The sequence below is a fragment of the Cannabis sativa genome, chromosome 3 (genome assembly GCF_029168945.1).
Source record: "Cannabis sativa cultivar Pink pepper isolate KNU-18-1 chromosome 3, ASM2916894v1, whole genome shotgun sequence".
Classification (NCBI taxonomy): domain Eukaryota; kingdom Viridiplantae; phylum Streptophyta; class Magnoliopsida; order Rosales; family Cannabaceae; genus Cannabis; species Cannabis sativa.
In genome coordinates this window covers 28273258-28300833 of record NC_083603.1, presented here as the reverse complement: position 1 = coordinate 28300833, position 27576 = coordinate 28273258, and the positions used below count along the sequence as shown (strand labels likewise).

Here is a 27576-nt window from a genome sequence, read left to right as displayed (position 1 = left end):
CTTTCGGTTTCTCCTACAAGTTTTCTCGATTTCGGGATCAACTGGTAATATGACAGCTTGTCCTTGACGGCGCATACACTTATGATTCCTGAAATAGATCACGAAAATATTGCAAGAAAAAGGTTAGAAAAATCAGCAAGAGAAAATATACCAAAGTAGAAGTTAGTATAATTTGTGTAATATTAATCTTTAAACAATTCCCCGGCAACGGCGCCAAAAACTTGTTACGAATTTTTATGTTTATTATGCAAGTGTACGCAATCAAGTAGTATCTCACGCAAGTGAGGTCGAACCACAGGGAATTGGATTAAGTACTACTAAAATATACTTATGATTCTATTTGGTAAAATAATAAGTTTGCAATTTGAAAGTAAATAACTCAGAAAATTAAAGTGAAAATAAACGACGATTAATCAAGATGAGAGATTAGGGAGGTGAATCCTGTTGATAAGTTACCAATGTTAATACCTAATTGCTATCCTTATCTCAATGTGAAAGACAGATTATAAATTAACCTAACTCTTTTCAGATCTTTTAGGTTCTAAATAATATGTTCTCTAATTAACTTCTTAATTAAATCAACACAAAATCAGCATTAAGCAATAATCTATTCGTCACTGAGGCTATGTAAATACTTTCGTTTCACATCAAAACCTAGACTATCCAAATTTTAGCATTCTCAATTCTCACTTTTCAGATTTCAAATTGAGATCATTAAACATGTAAAAGGTGATCAAGCTTGCACATGGAACCAAACACAAATAAAGATAGTATTCACACATAAGATGAAGGAATGGCAAATATTTATTAACTAGGCATAAACTTAAACAACAATCATCATCCTCCCTTATTGGGAAATTTAGTTCATAATAACTCTAAAAACATCCATGATTAATTCAGAAATAAAAACAAACATAAAGAAGAATTTAAGGGTAAAAGAAAGAAACTAGAAGGTGATATCGCTCCGGGTCTTCAAGATAGCTTCCTCTCCACTTGCATCCACTATTTAGGTCTAATTCTGCTTACTTCTGACCTTCAATGTCGTATTCCTTATATAGGGATGAGTGGTGTGCCTCCAATTGAGAGAAAAATTAAAATTAGGTCGAATCTGCGATTTCCGTACCTAGTCGCGACTAGCATTTAAGCTGGTCGCGACTGCAGGCAAACCTCGAAAATCGAAGGTTCTGCCAAACCTCGAAGTCGCGACCAAGGTCGCGACCAGGAAAAAGGGTCGCGACCTAGCTCAATGGAAGTCGCGACTACTGTAGCTTCTGGAGACGAATTTTCCAATTTTTTTCCAATTTATCCCAGTTTTTCGCCATTTGACTGAATTTGAACTTTAACACTCCGAGAACCTGAAATAATGAAAATCAAGCGTAAAACTGCTCCAAAAGACACCAATAGACGAGATAATGCTAACTTTAAAGACCCGAGACATAGGCTAATTATAACCTAACACTAGGTTTATTTATTTATTAATGGACTTTATATGTCTAATTAATAATTAAATTAAATGACAATATTATTTAATAATCTATTTTAGTTATTAAATAATTAGTTTTGGCATTTAAAAGGTTAGAAATGGAAAATTGGCGTTTTTGAGAAAATAGAAATAAAATTTGATAAAACTGCAAAATCAAGTGGGGCCCACTATAACACCATGGCCGGCCACTTATTGAGGGTTTTTCAAATTAATATTTTTATTATTTTAATGCCAAATAATTCCTAACCTAAACCTAGTAGTTGCCTATAAATAGAAAGTGATGGCTCAGTCACAACACATGCTTTGATAAGTTTTGACAAGCCTTTCTGACAGAAATTTCTCTCTTCAGAAAAATTGAGCCTTCCCCACTTTCTATACCTGGCCGAAACCCTCTCTTATCTTTTCTCCTTCATCAATTTCGACCCTAGTGAAAGAGTAAGTGCCCACACACAGCAAGCAGTAACTCAATCATAGATTGAAAGGCTGTGAAGGATCAAACTTGAAGAAGAAGGACATTCGGGCTCAGATCTTGATTATACTCTGCTACAGAAAGGATACGAGGGTTAGAGATCTGAGCGGAAGGAGACATTAATTCCGCTGCATCAATGTAAGGTTTTCTTAACTTTATATGTGTTTAATTTATCATTTTAGAAAGTTCATATTTAGGGTATTTAAACAACATACTTGTGAGTAGATCTAAGATCCTGGTAAAATAATATTCTAACAATTCGATCTAAATTTATATAGATGATTAGTTACCAATTAAATTTTAGATGAAATCTAATATTTCTTAACATAACCCGACTTAACTCTAGTAAGAATGATTGGGTACATGTGATAGGAAATAATTTTATTTTTTTAATTAGAAAAATAAATTAGGATATTCTAAATATCTGAAACTTAGTAATTTTAAAATCTATAATATTCGGTGAAATATGTTGATTGGTGTGATTAATTTATATATATTATTATATGCTTTTAGTTTTAAACATAGTAATCGGTCCGCTAATACCATAAAACATGATTTTTCTCTTACTCTTAATAATGTTATGTGTGGTGTCTAGATCTCCCAAATTTTATGAGCATTTGAGCTCTTTGTAGGCCATTGTTTTATAATGAAATGAATGTTGTATTTTTTCTTTAAAAAAGAAATGAATCTTAAGCAAAAAGAAGAAAGAAAAGAAGAAGTTGTAATAAAGAAGAAGGAAGGGATGATCTGTGGGTGATTCATGTTTAGAATTTCTATCCCGATCCAAAAAATGGTCGCCCTGAGAGTTGGAAAAAGTTGCAAACTTTCTTACTGAGGATGGGAACTGGGATGTTGACAAGCTCAATTTCCTGTTTGACCAAGTGACAACCACTAATATCCTTAGAGGGGGTAGGCCGGGGGCAAGACAGTGATAAATGGATTTGGACAAAAGACCCAGCTGGTCGGTTTTCTACGAAATCTGCCTATCTTGCTCAGACCATGTCCTGAGCTCTGCCTAGCACGGTGGCACCCACACTTTGGAATAAACTTTGGAATTCTAGGGTATTGGAGCGTCATAAGATTTTGTAGTAGAATATCCTCTCAAATGCTCTACCGATCAGGAATGCTCTAGCTAAAAGAATGCATATTGATGAGGTGTTCTGCCCTCTTTGCAGATAAGAAGAGGAAACTGTGGAGCATCTATTCCTATATTGCAATTTTGTTGCTCGCCTTTGGAGATCATCCCCTTGGGGTGTGATGCAAATGCTGGAGTCGGGGGGCCGAATGTGGGATTGGGTTAAGTTCTTATGGGGCCTGAAGGACAAAGGAGTGGAGGTCAATGAGATCTTCCTATGCACTTCGATAATCGTGGATACGATTTAGAAAATCAGGAATGATAAGATTCATACACTAATTATACTTGTAACATTAAAAAGTGTACTGACGATATTTTTTCTTGTTATGCAGATTATAGCCTTTGTTTGTTTTCTCCGCTGGTGATTTGCTCGACTCCTTCTTGGTCTCCACCGCTAGACGATTGGGTTAGTATCAACTGTGACGTTAAGGTTGGTAACGATTCGATGTGTGTGATGGCCTTAGCGAGGGATCATAAGGAGTCAATTTTGTGGGTGGCAAGCAAAATCTTCAAATTCTCTGACCCTTTTATTGGAGAAATTGAGCTTGTCTGTTGGCCCTGGAAGCAGCAGTTCAAGAGAAGCATTCTTTTGTGATCATTGAGAGCGACTCGAAGACGATGATTAATACTCTGAAGGGAACTACTTCGACTTGGGATATTACTAATTATGCACTTCAATGTAAAAAGCTCTCAAGCATTTTGACGGGCTGTAATTTTGCTTTTTACTTATAGACTGTTTAATTTTACAGTCTGTAATGTGGTTAAATGAACTTTTCAGTAGCAATTTAATTGGTATAGTGAATCTGTCTTTCATACCGTGTAATTTAATTTAGAGCAATTTGCGGCGAAACCCTCTTATGTTTTAATTTTTATACACTTAACCCCCTTATCTTTTTTTTTGGTGGCAAAACCCCCTTATGTTTTAATTTTTATACACTTAACCCCCTTATCTTTTTTTTGTGGCAAAACCCCCTTATGTTTTAATTTTTATACACTTAACCCCCTTATCTTTTATTTTTGGTGGCAAAACCCCCTTATGTTTTAATTTTTATACACTTAACCCCTCTATCTTTTGTTTTGATGGCAAAACCCTTCAGTTTACTTTTCTTTGCAAATTTAAAATTTTAGTTAAATATTACCGTTAAATACTAACCGGATTACTACTGTATCGACTTCGAGGTTTTACCGTTACATATACAAAGGTGTATACAGTGGTCATCCAGTTGATATTTAACGGTAATATTTAACTGGCGTGTCAAATTTGCAAAGAAAAATAAACATAAGGGGGTTTTGCCACCAAAAAAAAAGATAAGGGAGTTAAGTGTATAAAAATTAAAACATAAGGGGATTTTGCCACAAAAAAAAAAATAAAGGGGTTAAGTGTATAAAAATTAAAACATAAAGGGGTTTTGCCACCAAAAATAAAAATAAGGGGGTTAAGTGTATAAAAATCAAAACATAAGGGTTTCGCCGCAAATTGCTCTTTAATTTACAGTGACCGCGCTAATTTTTTTTAGTCAATATATATCTACGCAATTTCTTAAAAAAGAGAGAAGGGAAGAATAGCGTAGAGACTAGAGAGTGGAGAGTGGCAACATCAGGACTCAGAGGAGAGGTTGGGGGTATGATGTGATGTGACCTATTGTACAGAAACCAATGGTGGGTCCGCATCTTAGAATGATGATTTACATATTTACCCTTTCTCTGTCACCTTTTCCAGTGGGACCCACACTTCTCAACCTTCTGCTTTCTTCTTCTTCTTCCTATCTTTCCTAACAGCTAATTCTAAATACTAAACTAAAACTCTCACTTATTCAAACCATTCTCTCTCTCTCTCTCTCTCTCTCTCTCTCTCTCTCTCTCTCTCTCTCTCTCACTACTTTACTCTCTTTTCTTTTCTCAGTAACCAAACAGAAAAAGAGAAAAAAAAAAAAATATAATCTTTGCGTTGCTTCGCTTTTCTTTAATGTAAATATACATGAAAAAGAAACTATTTTGTTTCTTCTTTGGATGATCGTCACGTCGTCTGTGACTCTCTTTTGAGAAGGAAAATCAAATGGAGTACTACTACTACTACTTCAGATTGCCTCTTCTTGTTTTTTCCCTCCTTTTTCTCATCCATTCATCCTCTTCTCAGATGCCAGGTTCGTTCTTTTACTCTCTTTAATCTCTATCCACGCATATACGTTAATGTATGTACATATAAATTATACATGTATAAACGTATAGGTATCTCTGTTTTCTTTTGTTTGATTTTCATTCATTTTCGTTTCCGCTCCATGTTTTGTTACTTGCTTTAAAAGCGCTCTTTATGGAACTCACTGCTTTTCTTGTTCTTCTTGTTCTTTTTTTTTTTTCCCTTTTCAGATTGCATATGGAAATAATAATCTTTTTTATGCTAGCTGAATTTTTAAATTTTTAATAATGAAATTTGGTCTTCATATATAAAATCTTTCATATGTGATGCTGTTATCTGAACTACGCTTAAGCTTCTTCAAGCAAAAAATAAAAAAATAAAAATAATAATAATAATAAATAAAAATAAAACAAGATAGAGAAGAAAAGGAAGCAAATTTAGTAATTTTGACTCTTTTAAAGTTATTAATAATTTGTTGGATATTGGATTTAGGTTTCTAGGGAAGTATGGATTTTCGTTTACATAATTATTGTTGTATCTCATATATATAAGATATATATATATATAGGGTACTGATTATGTGCTGCTGTTGTTGGAGCAGGTTTTGTGAGTTTGGATTGTGGAGGTAATGAATCTTTCACAGATGATATTGGGCTAATGTGGAGTCCTGACAATATCGCTTATGGCGAGACAGCGAGTATAGCAGTTGCAAACGAGACCAGGAGGGAATATATGACTCTGAGACACTTTCCTGCTGATTCAAGGAAGTATTGTTACATACTTAATGTCACAAGTAGGACCAGATACCTTATAAGAGCAACATTCTTGTATGGTAACTTTGACAACAATAATGTTTATCCCAAATTTGATATCTCTCTTGGGGCAACCCATTGGTCAAATATTGTTATTGCGGATGCTGATGATATAGAGACTAGGGAGCTTATATTCTTGGCTTCAACTCCTACAATCAGCGTATGTTTATCCAATGCTACAACTGGGCAGCCATTTATATCAACCCTTGAACTTCGACAGTTCAATGGTTCGGCTTATTACACCGATTTTGAAGATAATTACTACCTCAGTGTTTCTGCAAGGATAAATTTTGGTGCAGACAGTGAAGCTCCTGTTAGGTACGCTAGAGTATGTTTGGTTTAAATCTGGATTATCCAGAAAAACTTAATATGTTTATATTTCACATGTTCTTCGCCAGAATGATAGCTTCAACTTTAATGGAAGAAAATATACTTGTCTTATACTTTAGAGGAGAACTTGTCTTGTGAGTAATCTGTACCTGTTAATTTCAGGTATCCTGATGACCCGTTTGATAGACTATGGCAGTCAGACTCTGTGAAGAAAGCCAATTATCTGGTTGATGTTGCACCTGGAACCACAAAAGTGTCAACGAAATTGCCAATTGATGCTAACAGGGATGAGAGACCACCTGAAAAGGTTATGCAGACGGCTGTAGTTGGTAGCAATGGGTCATTGACTTACCGTTTGAACTTGGATGGTTTTCCTGGTAGTGGGTGGGCAATGACCTACTTTGCAGAAATTGAAGATCTTAAACCGGATGAGTCAAGAAAGTTTAGGCTAGTGCTCCCCGGCAATCCTGATATCAGCAAAGCTATTGTCAATATTGAAGAAAATGCACAAGGGAAATACCGTCTCTACGAGCCAGGATTTACAAATATTTCTCTTCCCTTTGTATTATCTTTTAGATTTGGGAAAACAGTAGACTCCTCCCTTGGTCCTCTCCTGAATGCAATGGAGATTAATAAGTATTTGGAGAAAAGTGAAGGTTCTATAGATGGTAAGTGCATTATTGGATACTGGATGCCTTGGTCTGATGTCTAGATTTGAAATCAGCTACAAATATTAACTACACGTATTGCTTTTGTTTGTATGTTCCTAGTAATTGTTTCTAAGCTATACAATCATACTAATCCTGAAGTTTCTACAACTTTCAGGGCCTATCATTTCTAATGTAGTCTCACGCTACTCATCTGACTGGGCACTAGAAGGCGGTGACCCATGCCTACCAGTTCCGTGGTCTTGGGTTCATTGTACCTCAGATCCACAACCGAGAATAGTTGCAATGTAATAGTTAATTCTTTTTGAAGATTTAATTGGGTACCTAGTCCTTTAACTCTTTGAGTAGATTATGGTTAGCGTCTAATCTAATCACAACTACATTGGTGCTGATTTTGACTGGCAGTATGTTGTCTGGTAAGAACTTGACAGGGAATATCCCCTTGGACTTGACAAAATTGAGTGGACTAGTCGAATTGTAAGTATGAATTCATTATTGTTTTTGTGGGTGGTGGCAATTCTTTTGAGGTTTAGCTCTTTACTTTTTTCTTGTCTTTTGTCTTTAACTGCTAGATGGCTAGATGGGAATTCATTGACGGGTTCAATACCTGATTTCACTGGATGCGTGAACTTACAGATAATGTAATCTGAGTTGACTTCATTTCTTAGAATGGGTGTGTTCAAAACAATTACCTAACTCATATCTTTGCTCTGTACAGTCATCTTGAAAACAATCAGTTGACAGGTGGGCTGCCTTCCTCTTTAACAAACCTACCCAATTTGAAGGAAATGTATGTTTTCTGCAACTCTTATATTCATTATTTTTTGAATGAAAAACTGTCATTGACATAGTTAATATAAGGCAGCAACTGGGTGAATCTGATGGTTGCAGGTATGTGCAAAATAACATGCTATCCGGATCAGTCCCAAAGGGTCTTTTCAACAAAAATATGACTTTCAAGTGAGTATTTCTTTCTATGGACATGAGTCACATGACTAGATTACATGAAGGTGAAAAAATGATAACTTGTTGTACAAATATTCAGAAGTTTATTCTTCAGTTTTGAAGTAATATTTGTAGAGAAACTTTAAATGGTTCTACAAATTAATTTGCCTTCCTACTTTGTTTATCTGTAGCATTACGGGAAACAAAGATCTTCGTAAAGGGAGCTCAAGTGGAAGCCGTAAGAATGCAATCATTGGTGCATCAATTGGTGCTGCTGTTTTGCTCATAGTTACTATTGTGTCTTGCCTATGCTTGCACAAAGGGAGTAAAAGAAATCGTGATAAAGGTACAATTCCATGACAATATTAGGATCCTACACCATTCCCCAGGCGGAAATGGATGTTAAGTTTCAATTGACTCTAATGTGATGAAGTTGTTTGTACTTATTGCAGAGCAACCTGGACATTCCCTCCCGGTTCAAAAGCCAGTAGTTGCTTCTAAAAGCGAGACTCCCACAGAATCTGCACATTGCTTTGCACTTTCAGACATTGAAGTTGCTACAAAAAGGTTTGAGAAGAAAATTGGGTCTGGAGGTTTCGGAGTTGTGTACTATGGGAAATTGAAAGATGACAGAGAAATTGCAGTCAAGGTCTTGACAAGTAACTCTTACCAGGGAAAGCGAGAGTTTTCAAATGAGGTATATTCTTTTATTTTGTCTGAGTCTCTTACATTTTATAAATTTGTGGCCTTTCCTGAAGGATTGTTCCTAGCTTTTCTTTGGAACAGGTAACTCTTCTTTCAAGGATACACCACAGGAATTTGGTACAGTTTCTCGGGTATTGCCAAGAAGATGAAAGGAGTATGCTTATTTATGAGTTCATGCATAATGGAACTCTCAAGGAACATCTTTATGGTAGGATCACCTATAAATTTCAATAGAATCTACACAAGTTGCAAGGACCAACCATTTATGCTCTTTTGTAGGGCCACTAACTCGCGGACGAAGTATCAACTGGATCAAGCGCCTTGAGATTGCTGAAGATTCGGCAAAAGGTTTTTAAGCACTATGATCTTTTCTGGTTTATTCTTTATTTTTCCAATTTTACACAGGCTAGATTTTAGAACTTCCCAACCAGTTGATTTTTATACGTTATATTTTTCTCCATGTTTGGTCAGGGATTGAATACCTTCACACAGGATGTACTCCAGCCATTATTCATCGAGATTTAAAGACCAGTAATATTCTTCTGGACAAACAAATGAGAGCTAAGGTTTCAGATTTTGGTCTTTCTAAACTTGCTGTTGATGGGGTGTCCCATGTCTCAAGCATAGTTAGGGGCACTGTGGGATATCTAGATCCTGAGTAAGGCTGTTTGCCATATTTCATTAAGAGTTAGTTTTTTGATAATTTGCACAACATGCTTGAGATAAGTTGAAATTTGTCAGCTTAACAAAACTCTCTGCATTTTTTAGTTTGTCTGTATAAAATTTTCATCTTCTCATTGATATGGCAGGTATTACATCTCTCAGCAACTAACGGATAAGAGTGACGTGTATAGTTTCGGTGTCATTCTTCTTGAGCTAATATCAGGTCAAGAAGCAATATCTAACGAAAGTTTTGGCGTTAATTGTCGTAACATAGTCCAATGGGTAAGTCTAAGAAAGTGTTTCCTTCTCTTCTTCCTTCCATTGTAGTTTATTCTGATTCTTTATACACTAATATGTACTGCAGGCAAAGCTACACATAGAGAGTGGTGACATCCAAGGCATCATTGATCCTGCCTTACGCAACGAGTATGACATCCAATCCATGTGGAAAATAGCTGAGAAAGCTTTGATGTGTGTTCAGCCACATGGATACATGAGGCCATCAATCTCGGAAGTTCTGAAGGAGGTCCAGGACGCCATCACCATGGAAAGAGAAGCAACAACAGTGAGAGAAGGTAACTCAGATGACACATCAAGAAACTCAGGCCATTCTTCTCTCAACTTGGGCTCCCTTGACATTATTGGAACTGATAATTTTTTGTCTATTGACGAGTTTGCTCGCCCAAGTGCTCGGTAGTATTGTGATTTTGGTTAGTAAAACAAAACAGTAGTACATATGAGAGTTATCTCTTCCTTCTTTGTTTAGTGGGTTTGAGGGGGGAAAAAGCTTCATTTAATTTCATACAATGTTGAAGTTGTAAATCTTGATTTTGAAAAAAAAAAGCTTTTGTTTTGTCATTTTTGAATATTGACAAGTTTGGATCAGTGAGAGACCGAGAGTTGGAATTTGTAACATAATTAAGTTGAAACTGATTAAGCTGGTCTGTGAATGAAGCACATAATAATAGTAATATTTTCTCTGTGATTTAAAAAAAGAAAAAAAGAATTCACATTTCTGTTACTGTAGAATAAATTGGCTTGTACACAAAAAAAAAAAAAAAAAAAAAGAGAGAGAGAGAGAGAGCGAGGCTGCGAGAGAGAGAGCGAATTGATTGAAGCGTTGGTTGATGATAAACTCTGGCTCTAGATAAATCTATCTATTTTTATTAAGTGCAAATGCAATTCAGGTATTCTGATTATAAATTTTGTATGTTTAGTTATTTTTATTAAAGTATGATTTTTAATTAAATAATATTTTTATCTTTGATTTTTGATTAATTATTTAATAAATATCACTCCTAACTAAACGGGTCTCTACTAATGACAAGTTTACTAAATTGCAATTGGAAATCAGAATAATCAATGAAACGGGTTAAAATATAAAATAATCGGAAACAATATTTTATTTTGTTGTTTACTAAATTGATGGGAAAGGAAATGAGAATCATTTTATTTTGTTTACATGACTTAATTTGATTAAATTATCATGTAGTTATTTTTTATTTATATATTTTGAAGAGTGTATTTGTTTTTTTTTTGTTTTGTTTTTTTTTATTTTTAATTAAAAAAAATATAATTAAAGTAAGTTAAAGAAAGGGAATTACTTATGAAAATGGGAGAGAATATTTTTCTTTATTTTTTCCTTAATTTGTGTGGGACCTACTAATTTCTCGTGTTCTAAAATTTAGTAAACAAATAAATGGGAATCAATCCATACAATTGATTCCCATTCCCCTTTAGCGAAAAAGAAAAAACATGCAAACTTTACTAAACAATAAACATAGATATTTAGGTATGTTATAGTTATAAAATTTAATTTAATTGTTAGATATTTTTATATTTTAGTTAAAACGTTATTATAATAAAATATACATTCAAATATAATAAAATTTGGAACTCACATTTAAATTCAAAATTACATAAGCTATTATGATTTTTCTTACTTCATTAATTAATAACCATATATATATATATATATATTTTTTTTTTTGATATATTTGTACCGCAGGTTCTTAAATTATATATATTTTGGCAAGTTAGTCTTCAAATTTTATTTTTTGACAAATTAGTTTTCAAACTATACAAATTTTGGCAAGTTAGTCTCCAAATTTTATATTTTGGTAAATTAATCCCCAAATTTTTATTTCTTTAGCAACATTAAGTTCTCACTATTAGATATTAATATTTTTATTATTTATTTTACTTACTTTAATTTATATTTTCGTGTTAAATTTAAATATATATTTTTTAATTTTAATACTTTGAGAAAAATAACTATATTAATATTTTTTATTTATTATATTAATATTAATATTAATATTTTAACACCTTAATTTATTACATTCATATACATTAATAATAAAAAAAGATAAATACTAACACACACATGTAATAGCCAGAGAGTATTTTAGACCCTCACATTTTTATATTACTGAGCTTCCAATAAGCCGAACTGAATTTACCAAGTAAATTCCCTAACTTATTAATTCCTTGTTGAATCCACTCTTAGAACTTGGAATTGTACTTTCAGACTTATATAGAGCGTTCTATATGTTCCACGATATAGATACGCTATCTCATTTAACCATCGTTATAATCTTAATGTGATCAAAGATCCTCTATATAGATGATTTACATCGAGAAGGGATAAATTTACCGTTTTCACCCCTCAACGTATTTTGCCCCTTAAAACACTTAGCTACCTGTAAATGATGTTTAGTGATCTAAGAATTAGTCACTTAAACAAGAGCTTATCCATTTACTTCTATTTAGCTAAGCTCGAAGGGAATCATCACTTGACTTCTATACTCCAGTAGAAGCTATAGATTCCATATTTATGTTCAGCACTCCCACTCAATCATACTATCATGTTCCCAAAATATACGTATCATCCTGACCCAAAAGTAGGCTTAACTAATAAATCAAAGAACATGAATAATGTTGGGTTTTATGCCCTAAATAAAACTCATTTCAATATAATCAGATTTACGTATTAATATAGATCAGAAATAACATTTAATGTTGCATGGTTCACATGATTTATTTCATGATTATATGTACATAATGTATAAATTCATCTGAAACCCTTTTCACATACTTGATCCTGTTTATTGTGCCGTCAACACATTGGAAAGTAAACATGACTATGTGAATAAAGTTTCCTAGATTTATCAGACACAGGGTTTTACTGATATGATAATCTACAACAAGAGTTTACTTGTATTTGGAGAAATACTATGTTCTTTCCAGAGCATTGGTTAAAGTAAAGCTCAGGTTGGATGCATGGAGTATGCATCGGAAGGGACCGATATTGAACTTTGACTTAGATTTATTAAACTTACCGTAATATCTATTCAAGTCAATATCGCCTAGTTGATCCTAGATCAAATGATCTTAATCCTGATATGATTAGGCTCAATCTTGAAAGGCTATTCGTGTTCTTTGATTTGTTAGTTAAGCCTACTTTTAGGTCAGGGTGATACGTACATTTTGGGAACACGGTAGTGCAATTGAGTGGGAGCGCTATCATAAACATGGAATCTATAGCTTCTATCTGGCGAATAGTAAGCAAAGGATGATCTCCTTCGAGCTTGACCAAACGAACATAAATGGTGGAGTACTCATTTCACATTAGCTGAAATATCATTTATACGGGGTCAAGTGTTTTAAGGAATAAATACATTGTAGGGTGTAACGGTAATTTAATCCCTTTACAGTGTAGATCATTCATATAGAGGATCATTGATCAAATTAGGATTATAACAATGGATAACTAATGATGTGTCTATATGGTGGAACATATAGAGCATTCTATATAACTGAGAGTGCAATTCTAAGTTCTATGCGTGGATTCAACGAAGAATTAATAAGTTAGTGAATTTTAGTGCTAAATTCTTGATCTACTTATTGGAAGCTCGGTTATATAGACCCATGGTCCCCCCACTAGTTGAGATAATATTGCTTGTAAGACTCATGTAATTGGTTTTGATTAATCAATTATAATTCACGAATTAGACTATGTCTATTTGTGAAATTTTCACTAAGTAAGGGCGAAATTGTAAAGAAAGAGTTTATAGGGGCATATTTGTTAATTATGATACTTTGTATGGTTCAATTAATAAATATGATAAATGACAATATTATTTAATAATTATTTATAGTTATTAAATAGTTAGAATTGGCATTTAAATGATTGAATTAGGAAATTGGCATTTTTGAGAAAATCAGATACAAAAGTGGTAAAATTGCAAAATTGCAAAAATAAGGCCCAGTCCATCTAGCCTAGGGCCGGCCACTTATGTCATCTTTTTTAAATGATTTTTTTTATTATTTTAATGCCATATAATTCAAATCAAGCCCTAGAGGAATGCTATAAATAGATAGTGAAGGCTTCAGGAAAATTACACTTTCTGAATCAGAAAAAACTGAGCCTCCACTCTCTTCTCTAGCCGCCACTCTCTCTCTCTTTTCTTCCTCAATATTTCGAACCTCTCTTAGTGATTAGAGTAGTGCCCACACACATCAAGTGATACCTCAATCATAGTGAGGAAGATCGTGAAGAAAGATCATCAAGAAAGGAGATTCAAAGATCAAAGATTCGGAGAAAGAGATCCAGGTTCGTATATTGATAATGCTCTGCTACAGAAAGGAATCAAGGGCTAGATATCTGAACGGAAGGAGTCATATTATTCCGCTGCACCCAATGTAAGGTTTCTTAAACTTTATATGTGTTTAATTTATCGTTTTAGAAAGTTCTTATTTAGGATGTTAATAAACATACTTGTGAGTAGATCTAAGATCCTGGTAAAATAATTTCCAACAACTGGCCTCAGAGCCATGGTAATTGATTTACTTACATGAAATTTGGACTTTAAAACGATTGTTTGTATGTTCTTTGGATGGTATCATGTTGTATTGAGTGTTATTTGATGATTGATTGATGATTGTGAAATTTTCGTGAAAAATAATTGTTATTTCGGTTCTGGAATTATTTTTATTGGATAGTATGGAAAAAATTAAGCAAGTTAGCCTTTTACAGAACTCAATTTGGATTTTATTTGAATTAGTTATGATTTTTTGAAGATTTGACAAAATCGGAAATTTGTCTTGATAGTTTCCTGCGATCGCAGAACTGTCCGTACAGTTTCGGATTTTTTCCTTTTTCTTCAATTTTTCATACTTTTTCATGGAATTAACTTCCAATTTTTTGTATGGTTTTGTATATATACTATTACTATTCCTAATTCAATTCTAATTATCATTTTGAATTAATTTAATTTTTTTTTAATTTAATTCAAGATATTAGTGTAATTTGAATTTGAATAGAATTAGTATTTATCTTTTTGCTTAAAAATCTATCTTATTTTTAAATTTGATTATATTTTTTTTAAATTTAAGGTCAGATATTTTAAGATATTTATAATATCTTTTAAGATATTTATAATATCTTTTAAGATATTTAAAAATATCTTATCTTTTAAAGATATTTATAATATCTTTTAAGATATTTTAAAAATATCTTATCTTTTAAGATTTTGTAATTAAATCTTTTTAGATATTTTGACCATATTTAAATTTAAAAAAAAGATATTTATAATCATGTAATTTTAAATAGATATAAGATATTTTGCTAATTTTTTAAATTTTGTTATTTTATTTATTTAAATTACATTTAAAAATTTGAAAAAGATATTTATTTATCTTTTCTAATTTTTATTTAATTTTTATTTATAAAATAACATTTAAAATTTAAAAGTAGTTAGCAAATTTTTGAAATGATATTTAGGTTGGTTGAAACCTAATTTTTCAAAAATTGTAGGTTTAATTTTAAATTTTTTTTAATTTCGAATTTTTTTTTAAATTTTTTTTTAAAAATTTTCGAAATTTTTTATTTTTTTTATTTAATTAATTATTTTCGAAATTAAATATTTATTAAATAAATCCTACATCCAACTATCCAGCTAACCCTGTTGCAGGAGTATGTGTTTTAGCTTGTGTGTAAGTTTTAAAACCTATTATTACTTGATTGCAAATAGCCATGGTTACTTTTTGCCAGATCTAATGATCTGATGGCTCCCTTGGTCAAGATAATAATTTGTAACGTATATTTACAATCTTCTTTCATCCGTGTATGACCTAGCAACATGATAGGACCCATCCAAAGTGTGCTCGTGTGAGCCTATGTGTTTAATTTTATTATAGATGCATATAGGTTAATGTTGCTAAATAAAATGTCATAGTCATTGATAGATTTTATTTAGGCCCATTTAGTTTTGGGCTTATTCAATTAATAACAGTTGTTCTTATTAAGGTTAAATTCCTCTTTTGGGCCTTGTGTGAGAGTTGGGAGCCATAGAAGTGGGTACGACATACCGAACTCAAAGACTCCCTCACACAAACCACCCCAATTGTGAAGGCCCATTTGCTCGATTTGAATGATCGTACTAGGTTAATTAAACTAGTTTAACCTAATAAAATTGATTAGCAACATAATTAATTTCATTTATTTTGAAATTAATTTAAGAAAAATATAGTTTAAGGAATTTTTTATTCTAAGCTAAACTATATGTATTTTCTTGTATTTAATTAAATATAGAATTATAACCATCTAGATTCTTTCTGGAACTTAATTTAAATTTTTCATTAAATATTCCTATTTAAGTTGATATTTAGTTATCTTCAACTAACCAACTTAAATCTGAATATCTTTTGAATTCAAAATTTCAAAATTAAGTTGAGGAATTTTAGGCATTGGTTATTAAGATTCTTTAGATATTTTTTTTAAGTTAATATCTTTTCAAATATTAACTTAAAATGGAATATTTTCAAATTAAGTGGTTACAACTTAATTTTTGATATTTAATTAAATTTAAATTTGAAAATATTTAAGTTCTAGATTTTTCTAGTACAACTTAAATTAGATATTTTTTCAAATTTTGTGGAAAAGATACTTAGTCAAATAAGATATTTTCTAGATAGTTATTTCTAGACTACTTATTATTTCTAATATAAAATAGGAAAATATTATAAATTGAGAAATTAATTATTTATATAATTAATTTTGGTACAATTTATTTTAAGTATATTTTTCCTAGTATTAAACTAGAGATTAATAATTAAGCCTTCTCTACACTTAATTATTTATTTCTTGAATTTAATACATTTAATTAATTTGAAAATTAAATATCTAAGTTGATTTTTATCATCATACTTAAATATTTCTTTTTCATGACATTTAATTAAATAGAAAATTATTTTTAGTTGAAATTTAATTTTTCAACTAAATTTAAATAATTTTCAAAATATATTTTTTTCTTTATTTTATTAATCAATTTTCGAAATTGCATTTCTTAAATGCTAGAATTTCGAATTTTATCTTGAAAAATAGATTAAGTTGTAAATTAATTATCTATTTTAATTAATTCTTGGATCAACTTAAATCAATGATTTTTTTTCATTTATTGATTAATTTAAAATAAATTGAATTAAAGTATATTATTAGAAATTGAATTAACTAGTCAAAGGAAAATCTAGATATGTGATATTTTTGCTTGAAGTATTTTTCTAGTGTATTTAATTAAATAGAAAATTAATATTTAAGTTGATTTTCATCATCATACTTAAATATTTGAAATTTTTCTTATATATATTTAATTAAATAGGAAAATTATATTTTTTGTTGTAAATTAATTTTATTAATTAATTTTGGGCCAACATTAAATTAGAATAATTTTTCCAGGATTTATTTTTTATTTTAATATGCATTTTTCGAAAATTGTATTCTTATATACTTTAATTTTTCGAAATGCAATATATATTTATAGAAAATTAAATTTGAGTTGTAAATTAATTTAAATTAATTTTGTAACAACTTAAATATTTTTTCTAAATATTTATTGGAAATTATTACTAAGATGGAAATAATTCATATTATTTTCATATCCATCTAAGTAAAATTTATAAATATTAAATTAAAATTTAAATTTAGAATTTTTCATTCTAAATTGGAAATTTTAATTAAATAAATATATATTTAAAATAAATAGAATAAATAAAGAGAATAAAAGAAAATACAACTCTTTTCAAATAATGAGCTTTATTATAGAGACATTCGATCTCCATTGTGGGTTTTACACCGCGTTTGTTTTAGTGAGTAATCCTCCCTAATGGAGGAACGTTCATTAGCAATTTCGCACCGTTTAACCTCGCATGATAAGTAGTTTGTAAGTGTTTTGTATGGTATGGATCACCCTAATGGTGGCGACCATACTTGACTTGCAAATTATGAAACAATGGTGGAAGCTCATAAGATAGAATTGCCTTGACTCTCGCCTAAACGGGACAACGCTGAATTCCAATCTTGATCGAATAAAAGGTTGCTAGAATGTTTAACATTTTAGACGAGCTGACAACTCTATTCAATGAATGGTAGCTTTGACTCTCGCCTAAACGGGACACTGATATCGCCTTGTTGAAAACCTTGGAAATTATTTAGGATTGTAAGTTTTAGTATTTTCACTTGTCATTCCTACTTGCTATATGCTTATAATTTCTGAATTGTGTATGAATTTATATTGAACCATGTTATTTTCTGTTATTAAGTTGTAGTTTAATTTCGAATCTTCATTGTTGGTCTAACTTGGCTTGTTTATCTAATGAGATAAATCCCTAGTGGATTTTCACCATTAGACATACATAATAGTGTTAGATTTCGAAAGATAAATATTGTACATGCGACATCTAGCTGTTCATCAATTGATGACACCTTAGACTAGTATTTTTACGATATGAAACAAGAAGATTGTATAAATAAGATTACTTTGACTTTCGCTAATCGAAGCATCGTTGGATTCTTATTTTAAACGAAATTATCCTAATTCCTCTTAGCTTATTCATTTCGAATTAGCTTTAAAAACATATCATTGGATGAATGGTCTATAAATCATTTCATGTCATTTTATATGACGCATATGATTATAATCCCGAAATTCTATTCCCAATTGATATAAATCCTCAATCTTAGAAATCTCCTACTTGTATGGGCAAATCTGACTTAGAGTTTGTATTAGTAGTGGTGGTCCAAGAAAGAATTACTCATTATATTTGGTTGAATTTAAGTCTTTGACTTTAATTTTAGAATCCAAATAGAAATTTTCTTATATTTCTAATTCCAGATACAATACAGTTACACTTTCTCAAGTGTTTAATATCCATCTTTTATTAATGGATTCAAACTGTATGAAATATGAGTTAGGTATTCTGTGACCAGGATCCACTTGCACTATTCTAAGAACTCTTTGATGTAACTATACCTAAGTCATCAAAACGACACAACCACATTTTTCTTAATCTATGGCATTTGTATCTTGTTCATAGTGGATTTGACAAGATCAATCTCTGCAAAGAGTTAATATGCCTATATCCACTGAAAGTAGTTCATCTCATTCGCAGATGGATGTACATTCAGGGGTGGATATGAGTTTTTCGTTGTATTCTTAAAACGATCACTCTAGATTATACCTTTTAGCAAAGAAATTTGAAATGTTTGAAAAATTTCATTAATTTCTAGCAATGGTTAAACACCATTAAGGTAAGTGGTTAAAGATCTTGCGAACTGATAGGGGTGGAGAAATAGTTAGTAGATATGCAGTTCAAAGATCATTAAATTGATTTTTGAATTATATCCAAACTTACCTCCCCAGAAATTTCGAGTTGCATATTGATGATTAGTTACTAGTCGTTGCCTAAATCCTTCTATGGTAATACAATTTCAGAATGATGTAATGGTTGTATACTTAATGTAAATCATTACTAGATTCATGGATGACCTAATCAAAATCTTAAGAAAAGCTAGAACTGTTAACCATGGTTTCTTAGCTATTCTAAGTGATTAGGGGTGGACCATCCCATTGTCAATAGATAAGAAAGTGTTTGTTCAAACAAATACTACTTTTCTAAGAAAATGACTAAGTCTGGAAAACAAGTAGCAAATAAAGGAGATATTTAATTCTTGATTCCAAAAGTGTTCTATCATCTTATATAATATATGATGATCCCACTGCCTCTGTTGTCTTGTCACAACCAAAGAGGTTAATACCATTTAGTTTTCTTCGACATAATTCACGGTACCTCGTCGTAGTGGGAGAGTTTCTAGGAACTCACCTTCTAATGACTTGGGAGACACTAGTGATTAAAAATCCATTGTGAGTTTAAACAAGTAATGGATTGTCAAGATAAGAAACTAAGAAGAAAGCCAATAGAACTATGGTTTAATCCATTCACATGGAGTAACCTAAAGTTTTCTATTACAAGGACATAAAAGGAAATTTTCGTTTATAAGTCCATTCAATGGACTTAACAAAACTTCCTGTTCCTAGTATTATAGGTTTGAGTTTATCTAAACCTATGGCTTGTGGTATACCTGGTAATTACTTACTCTAATGCAAGCAACTTACTTTAGTAAGATGCTGAAGCATTTTCTTTCTAATGGCAATCTATAGAAGCTTCACAACTTCTTAGGCATAGATTTTATTTATCTAAGGAAAAGTCTCAACTATTCCAGAAAAGATAAAGCCATGGAAAAATTTCTTATATCAACAGTGAGAGGTCTTAGATATGCTTTTGTATGCCTTAGACCAGACACCTGCTGTTGAGTGGGAGTAATGAGTAGGTATCAGATTAATCCAGGAGAAGAACATTGGAAGACAATCAAGTAAATCTTAAGATAAAGAAGAGGAACTATATGTTAGTCTATAAGGGTGTGTTTAAAACTCTTAGACTACACCATATCAGATTTCGAAATTTGCCTATGTGCTAGTAAATCTTTATGATAAGATGGTGGTTACTACGGGGGTGGAATAGTGATTTTGGAGAAGTGTAAAAACCTATCTGAAGTCTCTAGGTCTACCAGAAAGGGACTGAATGTTAAAGCCGCAGGAAAGTTACTTATTCAGTCTAAGGAAAGTTCTATACATCTTTGGCACCATTCCAAATTGCCTTAAACTACTAGTGTTAATTTCCTGATTAACCAAAAGTAGTTGCCAAAGGTATAGAATCCAGTATCCCAAGAGAGTAAACATATAGAGAGGAATTTCACATTATCAATGTTTTTGTGATTAAAGGAAGAGTAATAGTGGAGGAAAGGTTGTGGTTAATTCAACCTTTCAGATCCTATTACGAGGAGTTTACTACTACTACACTTGATTTGTATATCAAGGTGTTGAGATTATTTGAAACGCACTTTTTGTTTTATATTAGTGCAAGTGGGAGTTTGTTGGGTTTTATGCCCTAAATAAAACTCATTTCAATATAATCAGATTTACGTATTAATATAGATCAGAAATAACATTTAATGTTGCATGGTTCACATGATTTATTTCATGATTATATGTACATAATGTATAAATTCATCTGAAACCCTTTTCACATACTTGATCCTGTTTATTGTGCCGTCAACACATTGGAAAGTAAACATGACTATGTGAATAAAGTTTCCTAGATTTATCAGACACAGGGTTTTACTGATATGATAATCTACAACAAGAGTTTACTTGTATTTGGAGAAATACTATGTTCTTTCCAGAGCATTGGTTAAAGTAAAGCTCAGGTTGGATGCATGGAGTATGCATCGGAAGGGACCGATATTGAACTTTGACTTAGATTTATTAAACTTACCGTAATATCTATTCAAGTCAATATCGCCTAGTTGATCCTAGATCAAATGATCTTAATCCTGATATGATTAGGCTCAATCTTGAAAGGCTATTCGTGTTCTTTGATTTGTTAGTTAAGCCTACTTTTAGGTCAGGGTGATACGTACATTTTGGGAACACGGTAGTGCAATTGAGTGGGAGCGCTATCATAAACATGGAATCTATAGCTTCTATCTGGCGAATAGTAAGCAAAGGATGATCTCCTTCGAGCTTGACCAAACGAACATAAATGGTGGAGTACTCATTTCACATTAGCTGAAATATCATTTATACGGGGTCAAGTGTTTTAAGGAATAAATACATTGTAGGGTGTAACGGTAATTTAATCCCTTTACAGTGTAGATCATTCATATAGAGGATCATTGATCAAATTAGGATTATAACAATGGATAACTAATGATGTGTCTATATGGTGGAACATATAGAGCATTCTATATAACTGAGAGTGCAATTCTAAGTTCTATGCGTGGATTCAACGAAGAATTAATAAGTTAGTGAATTTTAGTGCTAAATTCTTGATCTACTTATTGGAAGCTCGGTTATATAGACCCATGGTCCCCCCACTAGTTGAGATAATATTGCTTGTAAGACTCATGTAATTGGTTTTGATTAATCAATTATAATTCACGAATTAGACTATGTCTATTTGTGAAATTTTCACTAAGTAAGGGCGAAATTGTAAAGAAAGAGTTTATAGGGGCATATTTGTTAATTATGATACTTTGTATGGTTCAATTAATAAATATGATAAATGACAATATTATTTAATAATTATTTATAGTTATTAAATAGTTAGAATTGGCATTTAAATGATTGAATTAGGAAATTGGCATTTTTGAGAAAATCAGATACAAAAGTGGTAAAATTGCAAAATTGCAAAAATAAGGCCCAGTCCATCTAGCCTAGGGCCGGCCACTTATGTCATCTTTTTTAAATGATTTTTTTTATTATTTTAATGCCATATAATTCAAATCAAGCCCTAGAGGAATGCTATAAATAGATAGTGAAGGCTTCAGGAAAATTACACTTTCTGAATCAGAAAAAACTGAGCCTCCACTCTCTTCTCTAGCCGCCACTCTCTCTCTCTTTTCTTCCTCAATATTTCGAACCTCTCTTAGTGATTAGAGTAGTGCCCACACACATCAAGTGATACCTCAATCATAGTGAGGAAGATCGTGAAGAAAGATCATCAGCAAAGGAGATTCAGCATCAAAGATTCAGAGAAAGAGATCCAGGTTCAGATATTGATAATGCTCTGCTACAGAAAGGAATCAAGGGCTAGATATCTGAACGGAAGGAGTCATATTATTCCGCTGCACCCAATGTAAGGTTTCTTAAACTTTATATGTGTTTAATTTATCGTTTTAGAAAGTTCTTATTTAGGATGTTAATAAACATACTTGTGAGTAGATCTAAGATCCTGGTAAAATAATTTCCAACAAATAACACTCCTGAGATTGAGCCTAAGCATATCAGGATTTAGATTCTTTTAATCTAAGATCAACTAGTGATATTGACTTGGAAAGATACAACGGTAAGTTTATAATATCTTGACCAAGTTCAATATCGTTCAAATCCAATGTATACTCCATACATTTGAAACTAGTATACTTTACCAATGTCCTAGAAAAAACATAACACTTACTCCAAGTGTAAGTATACTTCATCGCTGATTATCACATCAGTGTAAATCCAAAACACTGATGAAACAGGGACTTAGTCTTTTGAATCATATAATCACAATCACATTCCACTGTGTTGACAATACTGTAATTGTGAATAAATATATGTTCTGGACTTAACTGATTTTGTGCATATATTAAATATATATATTAAACCATAAACATGAAAAATACATGTTAACATAAACCACTTCAAATCTCTTAAATTGATAACTAATCAGATTGTAATGGGTTTTATTTAGGGCACAAAACCCAACAAACTCCCACTTGCACTAACATAAAACAAGTTGTGCATTCCAATCAATCTGTTGTCTTGATCTTCAGATCAAGTGTAGTATATTTGACACCACCCAAATTTCTAGAACCAAGTTCATAAAACATTATGAAACATCCTTAACTATATGCTTTACTCATCAAGGAATACTGAAATCCTTACTGCTTATTAAGTACATTTGAGTAAACAGAAGACATATCTCTCATACTTTAAAATTTGGAACTGAGATAATACAGTGTAGAATTTTCATCATTAGAATAACTTTCTGGTAATTTCAAATTTACAAAGTTATATATATCTTCTCTAGTGAAGCTTGAATTATTATAGAAAGGTTTTTACACTATTCTAGAATAACTCCTCCACCCCCAGAGTAACCATCATCTCAAATTCTGAATGAGTTGATGTAGATATAAGGATAACTAATATACAGTTCCTTAATATCTAACATATAGGTCACTTTCATAAATCTTTCTTGAGTATTTCCTAATGTTCCTTATTTGATTACATCTCAGATGGCTCCTACTCAATAATAGGTGTCTGGTTAAATAATACTTTCAACCTGTTACTATTGTTTTGAGGGATATCTAGTTATGACTTATTATCTTAGTCTGAAACTGTAAGTTTCTTTAAGACTAAGTTATCAACATAGCAGTCTAGTATTTGAAGTGTAAAATACTTGCTAGAGATCAAATTAAGATATCATAAAATGTTATGAGGATTAGAAATCTTGACTCAAGTCATTCGAATGGACTATGCAAGAATTCTTCTATCTTATTCTCATAATTCTGATAAGTTATTTCTATCCACATGAATGGTTAGATTTACTTTCTCAGTATTGTTCTTAAGTTCCTATCACAAGTGACAACCAAATGAAGATGGGTAAAGAATTTTAAAATTCTCCCACTCAATTAAGGTAGTGTGATACATTATCAAAGAACTGTTGGGTTTTATGCCCTAAATAAAACTCATTTCAATATAATCAGATTTACTTATTAATATAGATCAGAAATAACATTTAATGTTGCATGGTTCACATGATTTATTTCATGATTATATGTACATAATGTATAAATTCATCTGAAACCCTTTTCACATACTTGATCCTGTTTATTGTGCCGTCAACACATTGGAAAGTAAACATGACTATGTGAATAAAGTTTTCTAGATTTATCAGACATAGGGTTTTACTGATATGATAATCTACAACAGAGTTTACTTGCATTTGGAGAAGTGTTATGTTCTTTCCAGAGCATTGGTTAAAGTAAAGCTCAGGTTGGATGCATGGAGTATGCATCGGAAGGGTGTTAAATGCCAAAATATTACATATTTTATAGTGTAAAAATACAAAATAAAATTAATTCTTTATAATATTTTCAAGAAATTAATGCAATATATTATTATATTGAAAATATTTTATTTAAGATTAATTTTATCTTTGTTTATAAATAATAATAGTATTTATGGCATAATTGAGAAAAAGAAATAAAAAGTTAAGAAAATGCATTGTTTTTATTTAAAGAAATACAAATTAATTAAATTTTAAATAAATATTTTCATTAAAATTATTGTGATATATTTTAAGTTGAAAATATTTTGTTTGGATTTAATTTTGTTTGTGTTTGATTGAGAAAATAGCATTTGTGAAAAGAGTGGAAAAGAAATAAAAAGATGATAAAAAAGTGGCCCAAGCACATAAAAAAATGGCATTTTTTTGAAGCACAAACAAAGGTCCAGCCCAATAGGCCCAACCGGCCCATTTTTCTCTCCCAGCCAACAGCCACGACACGTGGCGTCGACCGGTTCGTCTGCAGAAGGCGCGTCAGCGCCTTGTCTCCTCCGAAGCCCACGTGCGCGTGAAGCGCACGGACCCTTCTGGTCCGTGTGTTTCGTCCACTCGCCCAGCCGAGAGTGGGCTTCGTTAGTCTTGCTCTCTAAGGCTGAAAAGCCTTTTTCCTTGTTTCCTTCAACACGTGACAAGTGGCACAAAATTGGCCAACTTGTTCTCTTTTCAGCCAACAAGTGACCGACACGTGGCACCGACTCATCAAAGGCAGCCAATCCGAATGCGACACGTGGCACTCCGAAATTAACTTTTTGTATTTATAATTTTACCCACATGCAATTTGTAATAAGTTTAATTGCGTATTAGTCCTTTTACCCTTCTATAAATAGAAGCTTAGGGTTTTAGAATTCAGTTACAGTTTCAGTTTCAGACAGAAAAATCCAGAGAAAACGCTCAGAGCGCTCAGTGTTAGTTTACCGCTTTCTTAGTTTATTTTCTTATGGGTTTCTAAGTTCCCTTATTATTAAGGAGGACGATGAAACCTAGTGTATTTAATTAAATATTTATTTTTATTTTGATTCTCAGTACAATATATGCTTATGATTTTCGCTTCTTAAAATAATTTCTTTCATCTTTAATATCAAGTATTTTTGATAGTTAGAAATTATTTATGCTTGGTTCCATATTTTATTAAAAATAATATTCTTTGATTTTTTGTATTTACATTAAATTGTTTCACATTTAATGCTTAGAAGTTATAATTTTAAAGCGAAGGAAAATCTATTTTTTTTATTAGAAAATAATTAGTTTGATTACTGATTAAATTATGAGAATCAATATAAACATAAATATTTTTATATACATTAAGTGGATTCTGAACCCTTAATAATATCCTAAAATATTTCTGAAAATATCTGTTACTGTCATTTTTATCATTTAAACACTTTATTTTATTTTGTTACTAAAATCTCACCATTTTCGGAACTAGGTTAGAGTTTTATTAGCTTAGATTAAATAAGTATTTTCTTCGATTTCACGCAATTCCCATGGGTTCGACCTCGTTCTTCACAATCTCCATACTACAATAAAGATTCGTGCGCTTGGGAGTTGATAAATGTAAAACGTACCATTTTGGTATACAACAAGTTTTTGGCGCCGTTGCTGGGGAACTGCAAGAAGAAAAACTACTTTAATTCAGGTTAGTATAATTCTTCTACTAGTTATTATATTATATATTACGTTTCTTAATAACGAAGTAAAACATATATATAAAGTTATTATTATTATTATTATATTTATTATTATTATTATCGCAAACCGATATATATATATATATAAAATTTATTATATATTATTTATTATTATATACATTACTCAACTATTAAGAAAAGTATATTATTATTATAATTATATATAATAAAGTATATATTATAAATTATAAATTATAATTAATATTAATATTTATATTTCAGTCAAATATATACATATTATTTATTTCCCGTTATATTTTAAATTCGGTCTTTATTTCTGCACATATATTAATATTAGTATTTATATTTCTGTCAAATATATACATATTATTTATTTCCCGCTATATTTTAAATTCAGTATTTATTTACGCAATTATATGGTAGGCACCGCCTCCTAATTTTTTCATGTTATTTTAATTTTTGTGATACTTGGTGTATGATTCGCTGGGAACGAAATTCTAAAAATCGTTTGGTAAAAAGAAAATTATTGTGGGTTGAAATTAAAAGTGAAAATTCTGACATCATGGAACCGAATCAAGTAAATGTGGAAGAAAAAACTCTTATTGATCATTTTTCTCCCATTTCTGCTAATCCACCATCATGCATTATTTTTCCTGAAACAAATGCTACACATTTTGAGCTGAAACCTTCCATAATTCAACTTTTGCCATCTTTTTATGGGTTAGGTAAAGAGGATCCATACATGCATGTGAAAGATTTTTTAGAAATTTGCTCTACATTTAGATTTCAAAATTTTTCTGATGAATCTGTTAGGCTTAGACTTTTTCCATTCTCATTAAAAGATAAGTCTAAAGCCTGGTTAAATTCACTCCCAAACTCGATCTATTTCTACTTGGGATGAATTAGTTAATAAATTTTTGTCCAAATTTTTTCCAATGTCTAAAACGGATAATATTAGGAGAGAAATCTCCGAATTTTATCAGAAAGATCACGAAGAATTTTATGACTGTTGGGAAAGATTTAAAGATTTATTGCTAAAATGTCCACACCATGGTTTTGAGAAATGGAGATTGGTAAAATACTTTTATGATGGATTATCTCCTTCAAACCGACAAATGGTACAATCAATGCACACTGGAAAATTTTTGCAATTTAGAGGGGATGAGGCTTGGGAGTCTCTTGAGAATCTTTCTATAAATTCTCAACAGTGGAATTGCCAAGATCCTAGATCGAAAGCTTCCAACACACCTAAGAGAGGTGGAATTTACGATGTCAAAGATGACGTAGATATTAAAACATCATTAGCAAATCTAACTAGGAGAGTTGAAGCTATGTCATTAAGTCAATCCATGAATACTCCTATACATAGGAATGAAATTTGTTCCTTATGCTATAGTACAAGTCATAGTGCCCAGTCATGTCCATCATTGCCTATATACCAAGAGGCATTTTCTGAAGAAGTGAACGCTCTTCAAACTTATGGGAAATCATCTGATAGCCCATTTTCTCAATCCTACAATCCAAATTGGAGAAATCATCCAAATTTTTCATGGAGACAGAACCAGCCT

The 27576-nt window shown here is 31.3% G+C and overlaps 1 protein-coding gene and 1 non-coding gene across 2 annotated transcripts; one reads left to right on the top strand and one right to left on the bottom strand.

The window, feature by feature from the left end:
* The first annotated feature begins 4810 nt into the window (after nt 1-4810).
* Nucleotides 4811-10205, top strand: LOC115709422 (probable LRR receptor-like serine/threonine-protein kinase At1g67720). Its single transcript, XM_030637522.2, has 15 exons — nt 4811-5231; nt 5826-6354; nt 6529-7034; nt 7192-7321; nt 7440-7511; nt 7607-7675; nt 7753-7824; nt 7926-7994; nt 8171-8325; nt 8432-8676; nt 8766-8892; nt 8964-9032; nt 9156-9342; nt 9494-9629; nt 9712-10205. The coding sequence occupies exons 1-15, from the start codon at nt 5144-5146 to the stop codon at nt 10042-10044; spliced, it is 2787 nt and encodes a 928-aa protein (XP_030493382.1). The 5' UTR covers nt 4811-5143; the 3' UTR covers nt 10045-10205.
* A 16753-nt stretch (nt 10206-26958) lies between these two features.
* On the bottom strand, nt 26959-27065 carry LOC115711723 (small nucleolar RNA R71). Its single transcript, XR_004010602.2, has one exon. It is a non-coding gene; the product is annotated as a small nucleolar RNA R71 (small nucleolar RNA).
* Nucleotides 27066-27576: the final 511 nt, after the last annotated feature.

What these genes read in the sequence shown, in the direction of transcription:
- LOC115709422 (XM_030637522.2), top strand. Translation starts at nt 5,144, where the DNA reads ATGGAGTACTACTACTACTACTTCAGATTGCCTCTTCTTGTTTTTTCC. An exon ending in ATCCTCTTCTCAGATGCCAG is followed by an intron (nt 5,232 to 5,825) that starts GTTCGTTCTTTT and finishes TTGTTGGAGCAG; the next exon opens with GTTTTGTGAGTTTGGATTGT. An exon ending in AAGTGAAGGTTCTATAGATG is followed by an intron (nt 7,035 to 7,191) that starts GTAAGTGCATTA and finishes TACAACTTTCAG; the next exon opens with GGCCTATCATTTCTAATGTA.